The following is a 12,561-nucleotide window of genomic DNA, read 5'->3' as shown; positions in this document are numbered from 1 at the left end:
AGTTAGCAGTGTCAGCAGGGAAATGACAGCTCCTGATTGTTTAACCCTATAGGCTTGGGGCAGCGCATGATAAATGTGCTCCAGGATGGTATCAGTCATAACTCATGATGTTACTGAACTTGATCGATTTCGTCATGAGGGACAATCCCCCCCGCAGGAATCAATGTCAGTTTAAACTTGGATTGATTAAAGTTGTCGTAGAATCATTGGGATCTCTCTTGATAATCATTACACTGCAAGTTGACAAATATTTCTATTGAAACTGGTGTGATTACACACAGAATAACATTCAATTTTGATGAAATGGAACCGCTGCAAGTAATGATTATAACACTGTTAAAAGAGACAATGGACGCAATTTTATGCATTTATTCATGTAGTTATTCCACTCTGATTCAAAGGCCCAAGGCCGGGTCAGCGATTTAATAGCCAAAAATACTCTAGATTTATGGTTAATGTTTTTTTTTTAATCTTCTTCAGGTTCTCTCTTCATTTTTTAACCATCCTTCCATAGAAATGCCACAACTTTTGAAAAGTGCATTTTTGTGAATATCTCAAACTTCTCAAGTTGTTCATATACCCCAAATGTTCCCCAGCACCAAGGCTTGTGAGGGCACAAATTTGCAACAAGAAACCACAAACATTTTTCCCCAAAGGTTTTATAACCATCCTGTTCAAACAACATTCTCTTTTTTTCTTTTTACACAACCAGAGAACAAAAAAGATTAAACATAATAAACTCCCAAACCTTTTGTACAGAGAACTCAAACTATATGAAGAAAACGTCTCTTATATTAGTCCATGTTTTATCCTCTGAATCCGCTCTTGCATTCGCCATTTAATTGGGAAGGGAGACACAACTGTGTCAACATGAGGCTCTCTGTGTTGTACGCAATGTCAATCAGTCCATTTCACTTGCTGGTTTTATCTGTTTAATATGGAATAGAAACCAGTAAGTTTAGGCCGGTCAACAAGAAATCCAGTAAGATCTATGATAGTGTGTGAGTGTGTGTACGAGGTGTGGTATGTGTACGAGGTGTGGTGTGTGTATGTGTGTGTATGTGTCTGTGTGTGTGTGTGTGTGCATTCAAAGGTTATCAGTGTGAATGTGTCAGGAGTAGGCAAATCTAAATCAAGTGTTTGTATGCATGTCTGCGTGTATTAAGAGTCTCATATTTAAGCCAGTCCGAATCCCTCTGAGCATTCCTGAATGGCCAACAGCAGCATGTGCCTCAGCTTCTCGTAGCTCTCATAGGCTGGGAGGTCCAGCTGGTTGAAGCTGAGTGGAAAAAATGGAAACAAGTAAAGTTAGTTTCACAATAGACATTTTTACAACATAGTTCAAATGATGCATGCTTTGCAATATCGCAGTGTTTACCAGGTGTGAGCGGATGGCAGGCGGTCGGTGGAGCGGTCGTCGCGGTGGATCTGGAACTTCTGGATGCCGTTCATGCCCTCCAGAGCAGTGAAGCCCTGAAGGGGAACCTTGGACGTGCCGGTGACAAACTGTAGGAACTTAGCCCGGTCTGCCTGGTCAAAGGAGCGCAAGGCCCTCCAGAACCACTGGATCTAAGGGAAAACAATAACATTTTGAGGGAAATTCTCCACAAATAAAATCGGACTATCAGTTGTACTGAGCTCGAGGTGATGTGCAGAAATCTGGAAATGTATTGGAAAACATTGAAATATTAATGTTGTACACTTATTTACTCATCTGTACCTGGATGGAGCTGGCCTGGTATTTGTGATATTCAGTGTTGGCCTTCAGGTCGTCGATGTCAATAGTGGGCAGGCCGGAGATGAGCAGCTCCAGCTCCTGCTCGGTGAAGATGGAGATCAGCCTCTTGGGGATGATCTCGTAGAATCCCTCGAGGAACGCTGCCAGCTGCTTGCGGATTGCACCTAGAAAACAAGTGAAGTATATTCTTCATTAAGCACATAACTAACGTTATTCTATCAATTAAGTTGGTGGTTATTGTTTTTCAATGAAACATCTGGAAATTGAAAGCTTTACTGAATAATGCATACGAGCAGCTGGAGGGTGCTGCTTATGATAATTCAGCCATCTTGCAGAGAGAGACACTTTTAGCCTCTGCTGCATATTGATTAGTTCAACATTTAAGAGTGCTGCCACCTAGTGCTATCTTTGTGCACTACTGAGAATCATCAACGCCTGAACATCAAAAATGACGGATGCTGATTAAAAGATATTGCATTAAATAGTTGTTTTTGTCAGTAATCCCCTGTATTGTTACAGCTCTACTGCTAATAAAGTATTAGGTAATAGAATCACACTCTTACCTGTCATCTTCATCTGGCAGACCAGGTGCACATACTCCTTTTTGTTTTCCTCTGTGACCAGGATATTGGCTCCATTTGGCTTGAGGTCTCTCACTTCACACACTCCAAACTCCTGGACCTACACACACAGAGCACATGCAGGCTTTCAGTGTCACTCGTTTCAGCTTAACATTTGACTACGAGCCACAGATGGTATCCATTAACAATATTTTAAGGCCATCAGATTGCAAATTACATTTTCGCAGCACTTATTTTAAGAGAGAATAAAGCATTTGGGATTCAAACCCTCGAGGCCAAATCCAAATTTCACCAGTTAAGGAGACAGCGTGATAAATCAATGCTGCACTTGAAGCTAATTGAAACATTTAAGAGAATAGAAGACACCAACCTCTGTGCTGAATGTCAGCTCGTAGCCCAGCGTTGACACATTATTCTCCAACAAGTACACCAAGCCCTGGAAGAATGGGTAGTCCTCGCTCTCCATGTCTGTGTACCTGGTAAGACCAAAGAAATACATTTATAACAGGCACATATTCAAGAGAAAATACTACTAAATATTGCAATCACAAGGCATAGAGTGTTGGAACACATCTTTAAATATTAGGTGACTTGGCTGTAACATTAGCTACAATACCTGACACTCTTGCCCAGGATGTGTTTGTAGAAGCTGCGGGTGAAGTAGCACTCCAATAACCGGTTATCATAGACTGCCTTGGCCACCACACGACCCACAAACTTGAAGTAGCTGAGGTGGTTGGGGTTGCAGTGGGATGAGGGGTTGATGGTGTAGGTGACACGGTCGCCTGGCGATGTGCGGAACAGAGCGTACATGGGGTTGAACATCTCCCGGGAGATGATCATGTACCACTCTCTCAGCAGGCCGCCGGCATCCTGGCCCTCCTCCCCTTCAAACACAATGTACCTGGAACGGAAAGGGAGCAGAGGATGATTTGGTTGGAGTAGTGTAGAATTGAGAGGACATGCAAGTGAAGGAATGAAAATGGAGCCTTACAGCCTATTCTTCATGTCCTCTGGGCTCTTGCGATGCAGCTCCCTGTAGGAGTCCTCAAACACGTGATCTCTCCTCACGTGCACAGCCATGTCCTCCTTCCTCAGCCCTTCATCCAGTCGCTCCAACTCCTGCCGGAAGTACCTGGCAGGAACAAAAACAGTTCGTCAGTGATTTGAAAAACCAATAACGGTACATTAGACGGTGTGAGATTAAAGTGTGAGATAATCGCCCTTACTTTCTCTTAACGTCAAAGTCCAGGATGCGAATGTAGTCGACCAGAACTGCAAAAGGCCCATCAGCCAAGTGAGTTGTTGACTGGCGCAGGATCTGGTTAAGCACTGTGCGGTGAGTTTCTAAAAGAAAGAAGAATGGTCCTGTTAGAAACTTCATTACAAATCAGAACCAAGCGGTATGATTCTCCTCAATTCAATCCGTCAGGCTCACCAGCAAAGCGGAGGAACTTCTGGGTGTCCGGTGGCAGGTTGGAAGAGATGTGCATAGAGGATGGTTCCCTGGAGAAGAATGGGTCTAGGGATGAAGGTGTGGCCGGGGTCAGGGGGGCTGGGGACAGTGGTGGGGGCTCATCTTTGATGTGAGAAAGCTGGCTCTCCCGGGTGTCCCTCACTGGGGGTTTGCTCTCTCGCTCCGTTGCATGGACGAGGAAGAAGGCCTCTACAGCGGGCTGGAGGACTGGAGAATCAAAGAAAACATAATTAGGGGGACAAATCTTTGCGCCATGCTCCTTTAACAATCCTGATCAATAAAAAACAGCATCAAGAAATGCATTTCTCAAAAGGATTCCACTAACCCAGTACGGCATGCTGGTCATGGGACTCCTCCAGCTCTTTCAGGCACTCCCCGAGCATGTCCCATAGTTCATCCAACAACAGCTGCTCGCTGAGCAGCGGGAGGTCTGGGAGTCTCTCCTCACCCTCTGACTGGCTGTTTCCATCCTCATCTGAAAATGAAATTGACAGAGACATTACATCAGCTATGCTGTCATGAACTGACTGGAGCTGTCATTTCTTTGGCTAAAAAATGTTTTGAGTTCATATCAGAACAGGGGCGATGCCGTGTTCTCACTAGATGTTTGTTTTTGTGACAAAAACAAAATCAGAAGGCGTTTTAAATCATCTTTAGCCGTTTGCAAGTGAGTCCTACCCAGAGGTGCAGGGTCCTGATCCAGAGGAGATGGCTGGTCCACATCCATGGGAGATTCATCTCTCTGGGCCGCCTGGGCTTCTGACATTGACTGCACTTCAGACTACATGAAACAAACCAGGAAGGAGACACAGAATGAGCAACAGGCGTAAAACATGGAAGTCTTAATGATTAGCATTTTTCATTTTCACAGTAACCATCTTGATGATATTGCCATGCATAATGACATTCCCATGATCCACTTAGAGAGGAGGGGAACTGGAACTGAGGAAGGAGGGGCCGCAAGCATGAAGCCATGACAGCCAGCAAACAGACATCATCAGTAGAACAGATCAAACCGTTTGGAGCAGGCAGCACATTCATTTCTAAACCATTTCACACATGGATGCAGTTATTGATATAGGTTTCAGTCAGTCACTGGCACATCTGTCCCTCTGTGACTAGTCCAATGTTTATCATGGCAGCAGTTCTGACCACGCATACCAGTTGAGATAGCAGGCTGTATGGTGACTACGCAGTGCATAATGTTGTTTACAGATACTAGTGACGTAGCGATGCGTCGACTTCAAAATATCGTCGACGACATATTTCCTCGTCGACGCATCGCCACATACACGTGGGTCACCCAAAACAACAACAAGCAGTTCGCAATCGCACTTTAAACACTATGGAGACTGAAACGGCTACCACCTCCTCCTCACAGGATTGCGCACGAAGCCCTGCAAAAAGCCCCCAAACAAAAACATCTCGCCCTAGGTCTTTCAAATTGAATTTATTAATGTTAGCTACCTAGCTAGCGGTGCCAGCTGTGTGTTAGTTAACGTTTGTCAGCATTTAATGTTGGATGGAATGGTAGCTAGTTTACGTCTGCAGAACACCGCTATCTAGCCGCTACTAACCCGGAACGAACAAACTGCACAGAGAGCTAACTCATGTTGTGGTCGTTTACGAGTCAAACATAACATTAGACTAACGTTAGTCAGCTTATAGTATCAATGTATGTCAACTAACGGAGCCAAGCAATGTCCAGGCCGGGGCTGCACGTAAGCTGGTGCGCAGTTGTCATGAATGAAGTAATGTTTTTTGGTATTTATTTGAGATACATTATGTTTTTTATAAATCGAACAACAGAAAAATAATCGTTAGATTAGTCGACTAATCGATGAAATAATCGCCCGATTAATCGTTTTGTTAAACTGTCATTAAACTGTCATTATCTTCAAAATAAGATGGATTTAATTTAATGGGTAAGCTTAACATTTTCCAGAAACGCACAAAGCTAGTACAGGCAAAGCCAGATTAGACAAAAGGCATGTTGGAGTGTGAGGGTCCTTTCATATCATTATCCTTGATGATTACTATAGTATTTTGAAACAATACAATTGTGATGGTCATATTAAGTAATCAATATGCATTGTTTACTACTGTAAGTGTGTGCGGTGTGTGTGAGTACAAGTATGCCTGCTGTCAGTGTAGCCCATGCTAACCGTGGCAGCAGCAGCAGCAGCAGCCGTGCCAGCAGGGGGGGCAGCACCAGTGGGGGCATGGGGGACCACCACTGAGGATCCGGCAGCGGCGGCGACAGATGCAGAAGAGGCGGTGGGTGGGGGCGCCTGTTGAAGCCGGCGGGCCCGCTGACCCTCCCTCACCATCTGGATGATGGCGTCAGCCTCGGCCTCCAGCTGACGCACCGCCGCCTGGATGCTGCTGGCTGAGCCTAGACTGGTGGAGCCTGGACGTTTAGAGCGGGAGGAGGGGTGTTTCATTAGATTACCAGGATAGTGTAAGAAGACATCAAAAAGAGAAAGGGTGGGACATTTTCTTGCCTAGTCTGCCGGTTTGCTTGGCTTTCTTGTTGGCGCGCCGTGTGTCCTCGCGGAGCTGGATGATGACCTGCAGCACTCGCAAGAAGAACTTCTGTGTGGACGTCTTGGAGGTGAGTGAGCTCATACAGGGGAGCTGTAGCTCACGGCCCCCGAGTGTACGTTTTTGTGCAGCCACAATGACCACACTCTCGGATCCGTCAAACCTGTGCCCCAACCAACAAACGCAAACAAGGTAAAGGAAATTGTATTTGTAGAAAACTAACTTTCATGCAAAAACTTCCTACAGGAATATTAAGGCTAATTTAATTACAGAATGAGAATACCACATTCTCTATTGCAAATGTGTTGACACCCTAAAGTCACTGGGGGGCCCAGAACCATCATGGCTAACCTGCTGGTCATCTTGTTCTTCAGTCTGCCAGTGAGAGAGGTATCCTCAGGGGTGGCGTCCGGGGAATGGGAATCAGCTTGTGCCCGTCTCTGCTGCTCCAAGTTGTATTCTCTAAGTTCAGCCAGCAATGTGCCTGAGAGACAAAAGGAAAAAGTGTTCAAAGACAATTACATTTGCTTGAATGACAGCATTAGATTCTCCATCGTTGTAGTCGCCTAGCACTGACCGATCTGTTTGCAAAGAGTGTATCCGAGGTGTCTTGCCCCACTGAGCAGCAGTCGGAGCACCGTGTCTCTAGTGGAACCGTCTCCTCTAGATAACTGCAGCAGGATGTTAGCAGCATCCTCCAGACCCTCCTCTGAACACGAGTGGGATGTCAACACCTTGCAGGAGGAAAGCAGTTATTAAGAGAAAAAAAAAATCATTCTAAAAAAGGGATTATTTATTAAATGCATTTGGTGAAAGAAACACGGCAAGAAAAATGGGCTTGTGATTAAAACAGTGTAAAGGTTTTTGTCAATAGTTTTTGTAAAGACTCCTAAGGACAAGTGTGGCTTTGTGTCACAGTCCAACTGTTTCAAGACACAAACCTCTGGAGACAGTCAGTCAGTATTCATCCAGCATTTTGTATACTGACAATCTCAACCAGCCGGTTGCAAACTGTTCAAATGTCCTGGAGAAAAAGGCTGAACTCAAAACATCCCCTCAAATCTCAAAGAAGCCACATCAACCCATACCTTAAAACAAACATTCTTTCACAACTTGATCTGTTATACATTTACTGTGATGCTGTATTGATGTGATGTATTGTAGTGCACCACCAGAGGTAATAATGTAAGATAATGCAAAGTTACATTTCTCATGACCTAAAGGTAGTTCACACACATTTCATGAAATGAAAATGTATGACACTTTTCTCATACCTCCACAGAGAGCTGAAGCTGTTTCTCTGTCAGTCCACTGGAGGCCAGCTTGTTGTCAATCTCTACAATACAGCTAGTAGGCATCCTCAGTTTCCCTGTTTTAGCAAAATGCCCAAAAAAGTACAGATGATTATTTTCTACTGATATTGCTGTTACATAGGTGAATGAACTGATGACTTTTTATCATAGAATAAATGAACAGTACCTGTAGAAGTGATTCCAGTGGACGTGGGGATAGAGATAGATGTTAAGGATGTCTGGGAGGCTGCCAGACTTGTCCCTGAGGATGTACCCTGGGCTCCTGCCCCCGCAGAGGCCCCTGAGCCTGCCACAGTGGGCAGGGTGGACACAGCGCCCTGTGTTGTGACCGGGGCTGTGACTCCTGAGCTGGTTGCCGTGGGAATGGCAGCCTGTGGGGTGGGGTGTCCAGCAGGCACCTCTGCGGCCTTGTTGTCAGGCAGGGCAATGGATATGAGGGAGAGCAGACGTAGCAGCTTTTCAGTGAGCAAGGAGCTCCGTCTGATGACCGGGTGGGACAGCATGTTCATCAGCTGGCCAAGTGGGGAGGTCTCCAGGCTTAACTGAGCCCCCTCAGCCTCTGCACTGCCCCCCAGAGGCACTGTCTTCATAGAGGCTTTGCCCTTTCGGCTGACATTCATGTTGTCCAGCTTGACCAGCAGGTCCCAGAAATCAGTGGAGATTCCCAGAGACTGGAGAGTAGCGGCAGTGGTGCCAAATGAGTTCTGGGTGTTTGAGGCATTGGAGCTTGGGTTACCTAGAGACCCTGACCTGGAGCCCCCACCTGCAACCACTGAGGTGATTGAACAAAGACGAGAGTCTAGATCAGAAGAAGATGTTGACAGATCCTTGCAGCGCTGCTGGGTGAAGTGGCTGGGGAACACCTGCAGACACAGACAAAACAAAAAGACTTCAATTATTACAACTCAATGACATTTGTTTTCAAACACACAATAGAGGATGCTTCTGATGTAGATACAGATAGGTGTATTTGCACCTTGGCTAGCTGGATGAGTGTGTCCAACACGTGTCGACAGACTACTGGAGCAGCTTGTGGGTGGATGTGGACAGTGGAACCTCCACCTCCAGCACACGTGACACTTGTGGCAGCGCCGGACACTGCTCCCAGTGTTCCAGACCCTGTAGAGCCCCCAGCTGAATGCCGGTCAGCATGCTTCCTACCGGATGCTCGCTGAATCTGGAAAATGTTTGTCCTGCAGCCCAAGGCTGCGTCCATAGAAACTGAAAGCCAGGAAAGCTGGCTGGAGCTGCGAGACTCCACCCTGTTCAGTAGCTCCAAGGAGGAAGAGGAAGATGAAGAAGAAGAGGAGGATGAAGAGGATAGGGAGGAGGTAGCAGAGCCTTTTCCTGCGCAGCCTCCCTGAGCACCCCTCTTGCCACGCGAGTCTTCTAGACGTGTGGTCTCGACACACACCTCACTCTCGCTGCTGCGTTGGAGGATGGATAACAGGCTGCGAATGACCCACCCCCGGGTCTGAGAGTGGTAGCAGAGGTTCCTGAGCACACGGTGCAGACGGCTTGTGTTGAGCTTCGGTTCATCCACAAACAGCAAAACCAGCAGGCAGGACAGGGCCTCGTGGTCCAGCAGCAACCGACCGCGCAGACGCAACAAGGAGTCTACACTGGAGCTGGATGGTCTGAGAAAATCCAAAGATAACATATATTAGTTTTTGTCACAACAAGCGCAGCAGGATTTGATCAAAACCACCTATGACATGTTCAAGTCCATCATGCTAAATTCTATATACTACAGAAAAAGCCAAATAATATGATTTCTCAAGTCAGGCAACTGGATCACAGTTTTCTCACCTGTGGTTTGTTCCTCCCCCCATCTGAAATGTGCCTCCTCTCTGCACAGCAAGTCGGGTGTACTGGACGCCACGATTGCTTCCTAGCCGGCTGGTGAAGGCTGGTGAGCGCAGGATGGCAGATAGGGCTGAAGATGAGCTATGGCCAAACAGCCTTTCGTGCATCAGTTGCCTCTGGCGTGCCTCTTGTTCACGACGCAGAGCGGCTGCTTCAGCAGCGATGTCCGGAGGCATGACGGCCAACACGCTGTCCTCCATGTCCTCCAGGACACTTCGCCGGAGCTCCGAGGGCAGAGTCTGGATGAAGGTGACAGGATCCAGAGGGGTGTCTCCCTGTGTGGGCTGTTGGGCCAGCTCCCTGCGCTGCTGCTCTGCTCGTTGCTGGGCAAGAACCTAAAACAAACAACAACATGCTTATTTAGAAAACTGATTATCCGTTACTTATTTATTTGGAAAGATGTTTTACATTTTTTCTACAGTTGGCAAGTCTAAAAATAATGATTTTGTCATATGTAATGTTATAATAATTTCTGCAAAGAGTCTCTCACCTCCTCCTGGATGGCAGGTGGCAAGGCCGCCAGGAACTCAGGGCTGACTTCTGTGACCCCTGGGCCTCCCAGTACAGGTGGAGCAGTGGAAGGCAGAGTGGTGGCAGCTGGAGGGCGAGCGGGTGGTCTGATGCCGAGCTGATTTTGCAGCACCTCTCGGCGTATGTCCTCAGGAAGAGCTGCCAGGAAGGAAGGATCCACACCCTCAGGCAGACTAATGCCTGCCAAGACAAACATATGAGCTTTAAGTGACATTTTATTTAAAATGGGAAAAATCAACAGAAAAAGTATGATAGCAATTTATTTTTACCTGCAAATGGGTCCTCGTCCTCATTGCTGGTGGATGGGAGGGGCTCTTCCTGGATGGCCTGAGACTGGCTGTCAGCACTGTCACTTCTGGGCATCGTTTCCCCAGGTGATGAGATAGAGGTGGAGCTGTGGGAATAAAAATAAAAATAATGGCTATAGTCAGTCTGCGGCAAAATGTATGAATAGTGGCCTGGCTGATGTACATTGTGAAATGAAAACCAGTAACTGAATGCTTAGAAAAAGGTGGTGGGAAAAAGATGCTTTAATCTAAAAGCATCTTTTGTTCATTTTGAGTTGAAAAGAGAAGATGCCCAATCTATAACTTTTGATAAACATATACAGTGGGGCAAAAAAGTATTTAGTCAGCCACCAATTGTGCAAGTTCTCCCACTTAAAAAGATGAGAGGCCTGTAATTTTCATCCTAGGTATACCTCAACTATGAGAGACAGAATGGGGGGAAAGAATCCAGGAAATCACATTGTAGGATTTTTAATGAATTAATTGGTAAATTCCTCGGTAAAATAAGTATTTGGTCACCTACAAACAAACAACATTTCTGGCTCTCAGAGACCTGTAACTTCTTCTTTAAGAGCCTCCTCTGTCCTCCACTTGTTAACTTTATTAATGGCACCTGTTTGAACTCGTTATCAGTATAAAAGACACCTGTCCACAACCTCAAACAGTCACACTCCAAACTCCACTATGGCCAAGACCAAAGAGCTGTCAAAGGACACCAGAAACAAAATTGTAGACCTGCACCAGGCTGGGAAGACTGAATCTGCAATAGGTAAGCAGCTTGGTGTGAAGAAATCAACTGTGGGAGCAATTATTAGAAAATGGAAGACATACAAGACCACTGATAATCTCCCTCGATCTGGGGCTCCACGCAAGATCTCACCCCGTGGGGTCAAAATGATCACAAGAACGGTGAGCAAAAATCCCAGAACCACACGGGGGGACCTAGTCAATGACCTGCAGAGAGCTGGGACCAAAGTAACAAAGGCTACCATCAGTAACACACTACGCCGCCAGGGACTCAAATCCTGCAGTGCCAGACGTGTCCCCCTGCTTAAGTCGGTACATGTCCAGGCCCGTCTGAAGTTTGCTAGAGAGCATTTAGATGATCCAGAAGAGGATTGGGAGAATGTCATATGGTCAGATGAAAACCAAAATAGAAACTTTTTTGAGTAAAAAACTCAACTAGACGTGTTTTGGAGGAGAAAGAATGCTGAGTTGCATCCAAAGAACACCATACCTACTGTGAAAACAGCGTTTACGTATCTACGACCGTTATGAAACCACGTAGTGGGTCAACGTATCGCTGTAGAATAACAAATCCAGTGCCAAGAAATTATTCGTCCACTCAGTATAGTAATCGATCTTGATCGACCTAGACTAGTTATACCTGTATTTGCGTTCACTTCAGATTAGACTGCCTCTCTCTCTTAAGCTCGACGACGACTGCTCACGCTGTGCGTCGGACGTACTAGTGTCTTACGTCGACTCGCCTTACGTTCTTTGTGTGTGCAAGTCCAATCCTTATAGTGTGCTATCGCATAAACATTAATGGAGAGTTTGATGGACTTGATCAATCTCTATTACAAATCAAAATGACAGCCCAGTGGACGTAATGACCCTAGGCGCTCGACGTACTATGACCGTATTATCTAACGTGGCCTAGCCCGTTGGTCGTCCACTCCAGTACCGGGCCTCATTTATATCTTCACCGGGGCCCGGTAGCCCGGTCGGAATTACAGCTTCGGGACAGTTATGAAACAATATATGGGAAACAAACCGTTACTGTCTCCAGCTTTGCAAAAGATGATCAGAAAGTGTTCCAAAAGGTGTGTGACAACGACCATATAACCCGGGTAAGGAGGTACGTCTAGAGGGAGACATCTCGTCACTACAAAACCCCGACAGCGACCCGTTGTGCCTGAAAGTTGAGGGAGGTTTCTAAAAGATACCCCAACTCTAGAACCTCTGACCGATCCGGTGAGGTCCTGGAAGTTTACGAAGAATGCTTCGGGTGACGGAAGCAACGGTCCGCACACAAACCCTAGTAACAGTACGACTTTCTGGGTCGGTGCAAAGTAGAAGTTACGGGAACGACTACCTTCCTCCAACAAGTGAGTTGTGTAGAGCCTGACTATGTCCTGTGTACAGCTAAGAAAGGAAAATGTGCCTTAGTCAGAGGCACAGGGAAACGTCTTTTTGTCGGGGTTTCGTACTACAAAGGTGG

The 12,561-nt window shown here is 46.3% G+C and overlaps 1 protein-coding gene across 1 annotated transcript; it reads right to left on the bottom strand.

Moving 5' to 3' along the window:
• Positions 1-355: 355 nt before the first annotated feature.
• On the bottom strand, positions 356-10,445 carry huwe1 (HECT, UBA and WWE domain containing E3 ubiquitin protein ligase 1). Its single transcript, XM_010784410.1, has 21 exons — positions 10,320-10,445; positions 10,010-10,230; positions 9,463-9,854; positions 8,630-9,290; positions 7,820-8,516; positions 7,615-7,709; positions 6,918-7,074; positions 6,692-6,824; positions 6,301-6,503; positions 5,962-6,206; positions 4,475-4,577; positions 4,122-4,271; positions 3,758-4,003; positions 3,549-3,666; positions 3,314-3,454; positions 2,936-3,223; positions 2,690-2,795; positions 2,302-2,419; positions 1,721-1,902; positions 1,379-1,569; positions 356-1,279 (listed from the first exon to the last, which is right to left on the bottom strand). The coding sequence occupies exons 1-21, from the start codon at positions 10,411-10,413 to the stop codon at positions 1,177-1,179; spliced, it is 4,644 nt and encodes a 1,547-aa protein (XP_010782712.1). The 5' UTR covers positions 10,414-10,445; the 3' UTR covers positions 356-1,176.
• Positions 10,446-12,561: the final 2,116 nt, after the last annotated feature.

Source organism: Notothenia coriiceps, unplaced genomic scaffold (assembly GCF_000735185.1).
Source record: "Notothenia coriiceps isolate Sejong01 unplaced genomic scaffold, NC01 NC01_scaffold00026421, whole genome shotgun sequence".
In the NCBI taxonomy this organism is placed as follows: Eukaryota; Metazoa; Chordata; class Actinopteri; order Perciformes; family Nototheniidae; genus Notothenia; species Notothenia coriiceps.
Note: the sequence above shows the minus strand (reverse complement) of the source record. Positions and strands in the feature narration are given on the sequence as shown.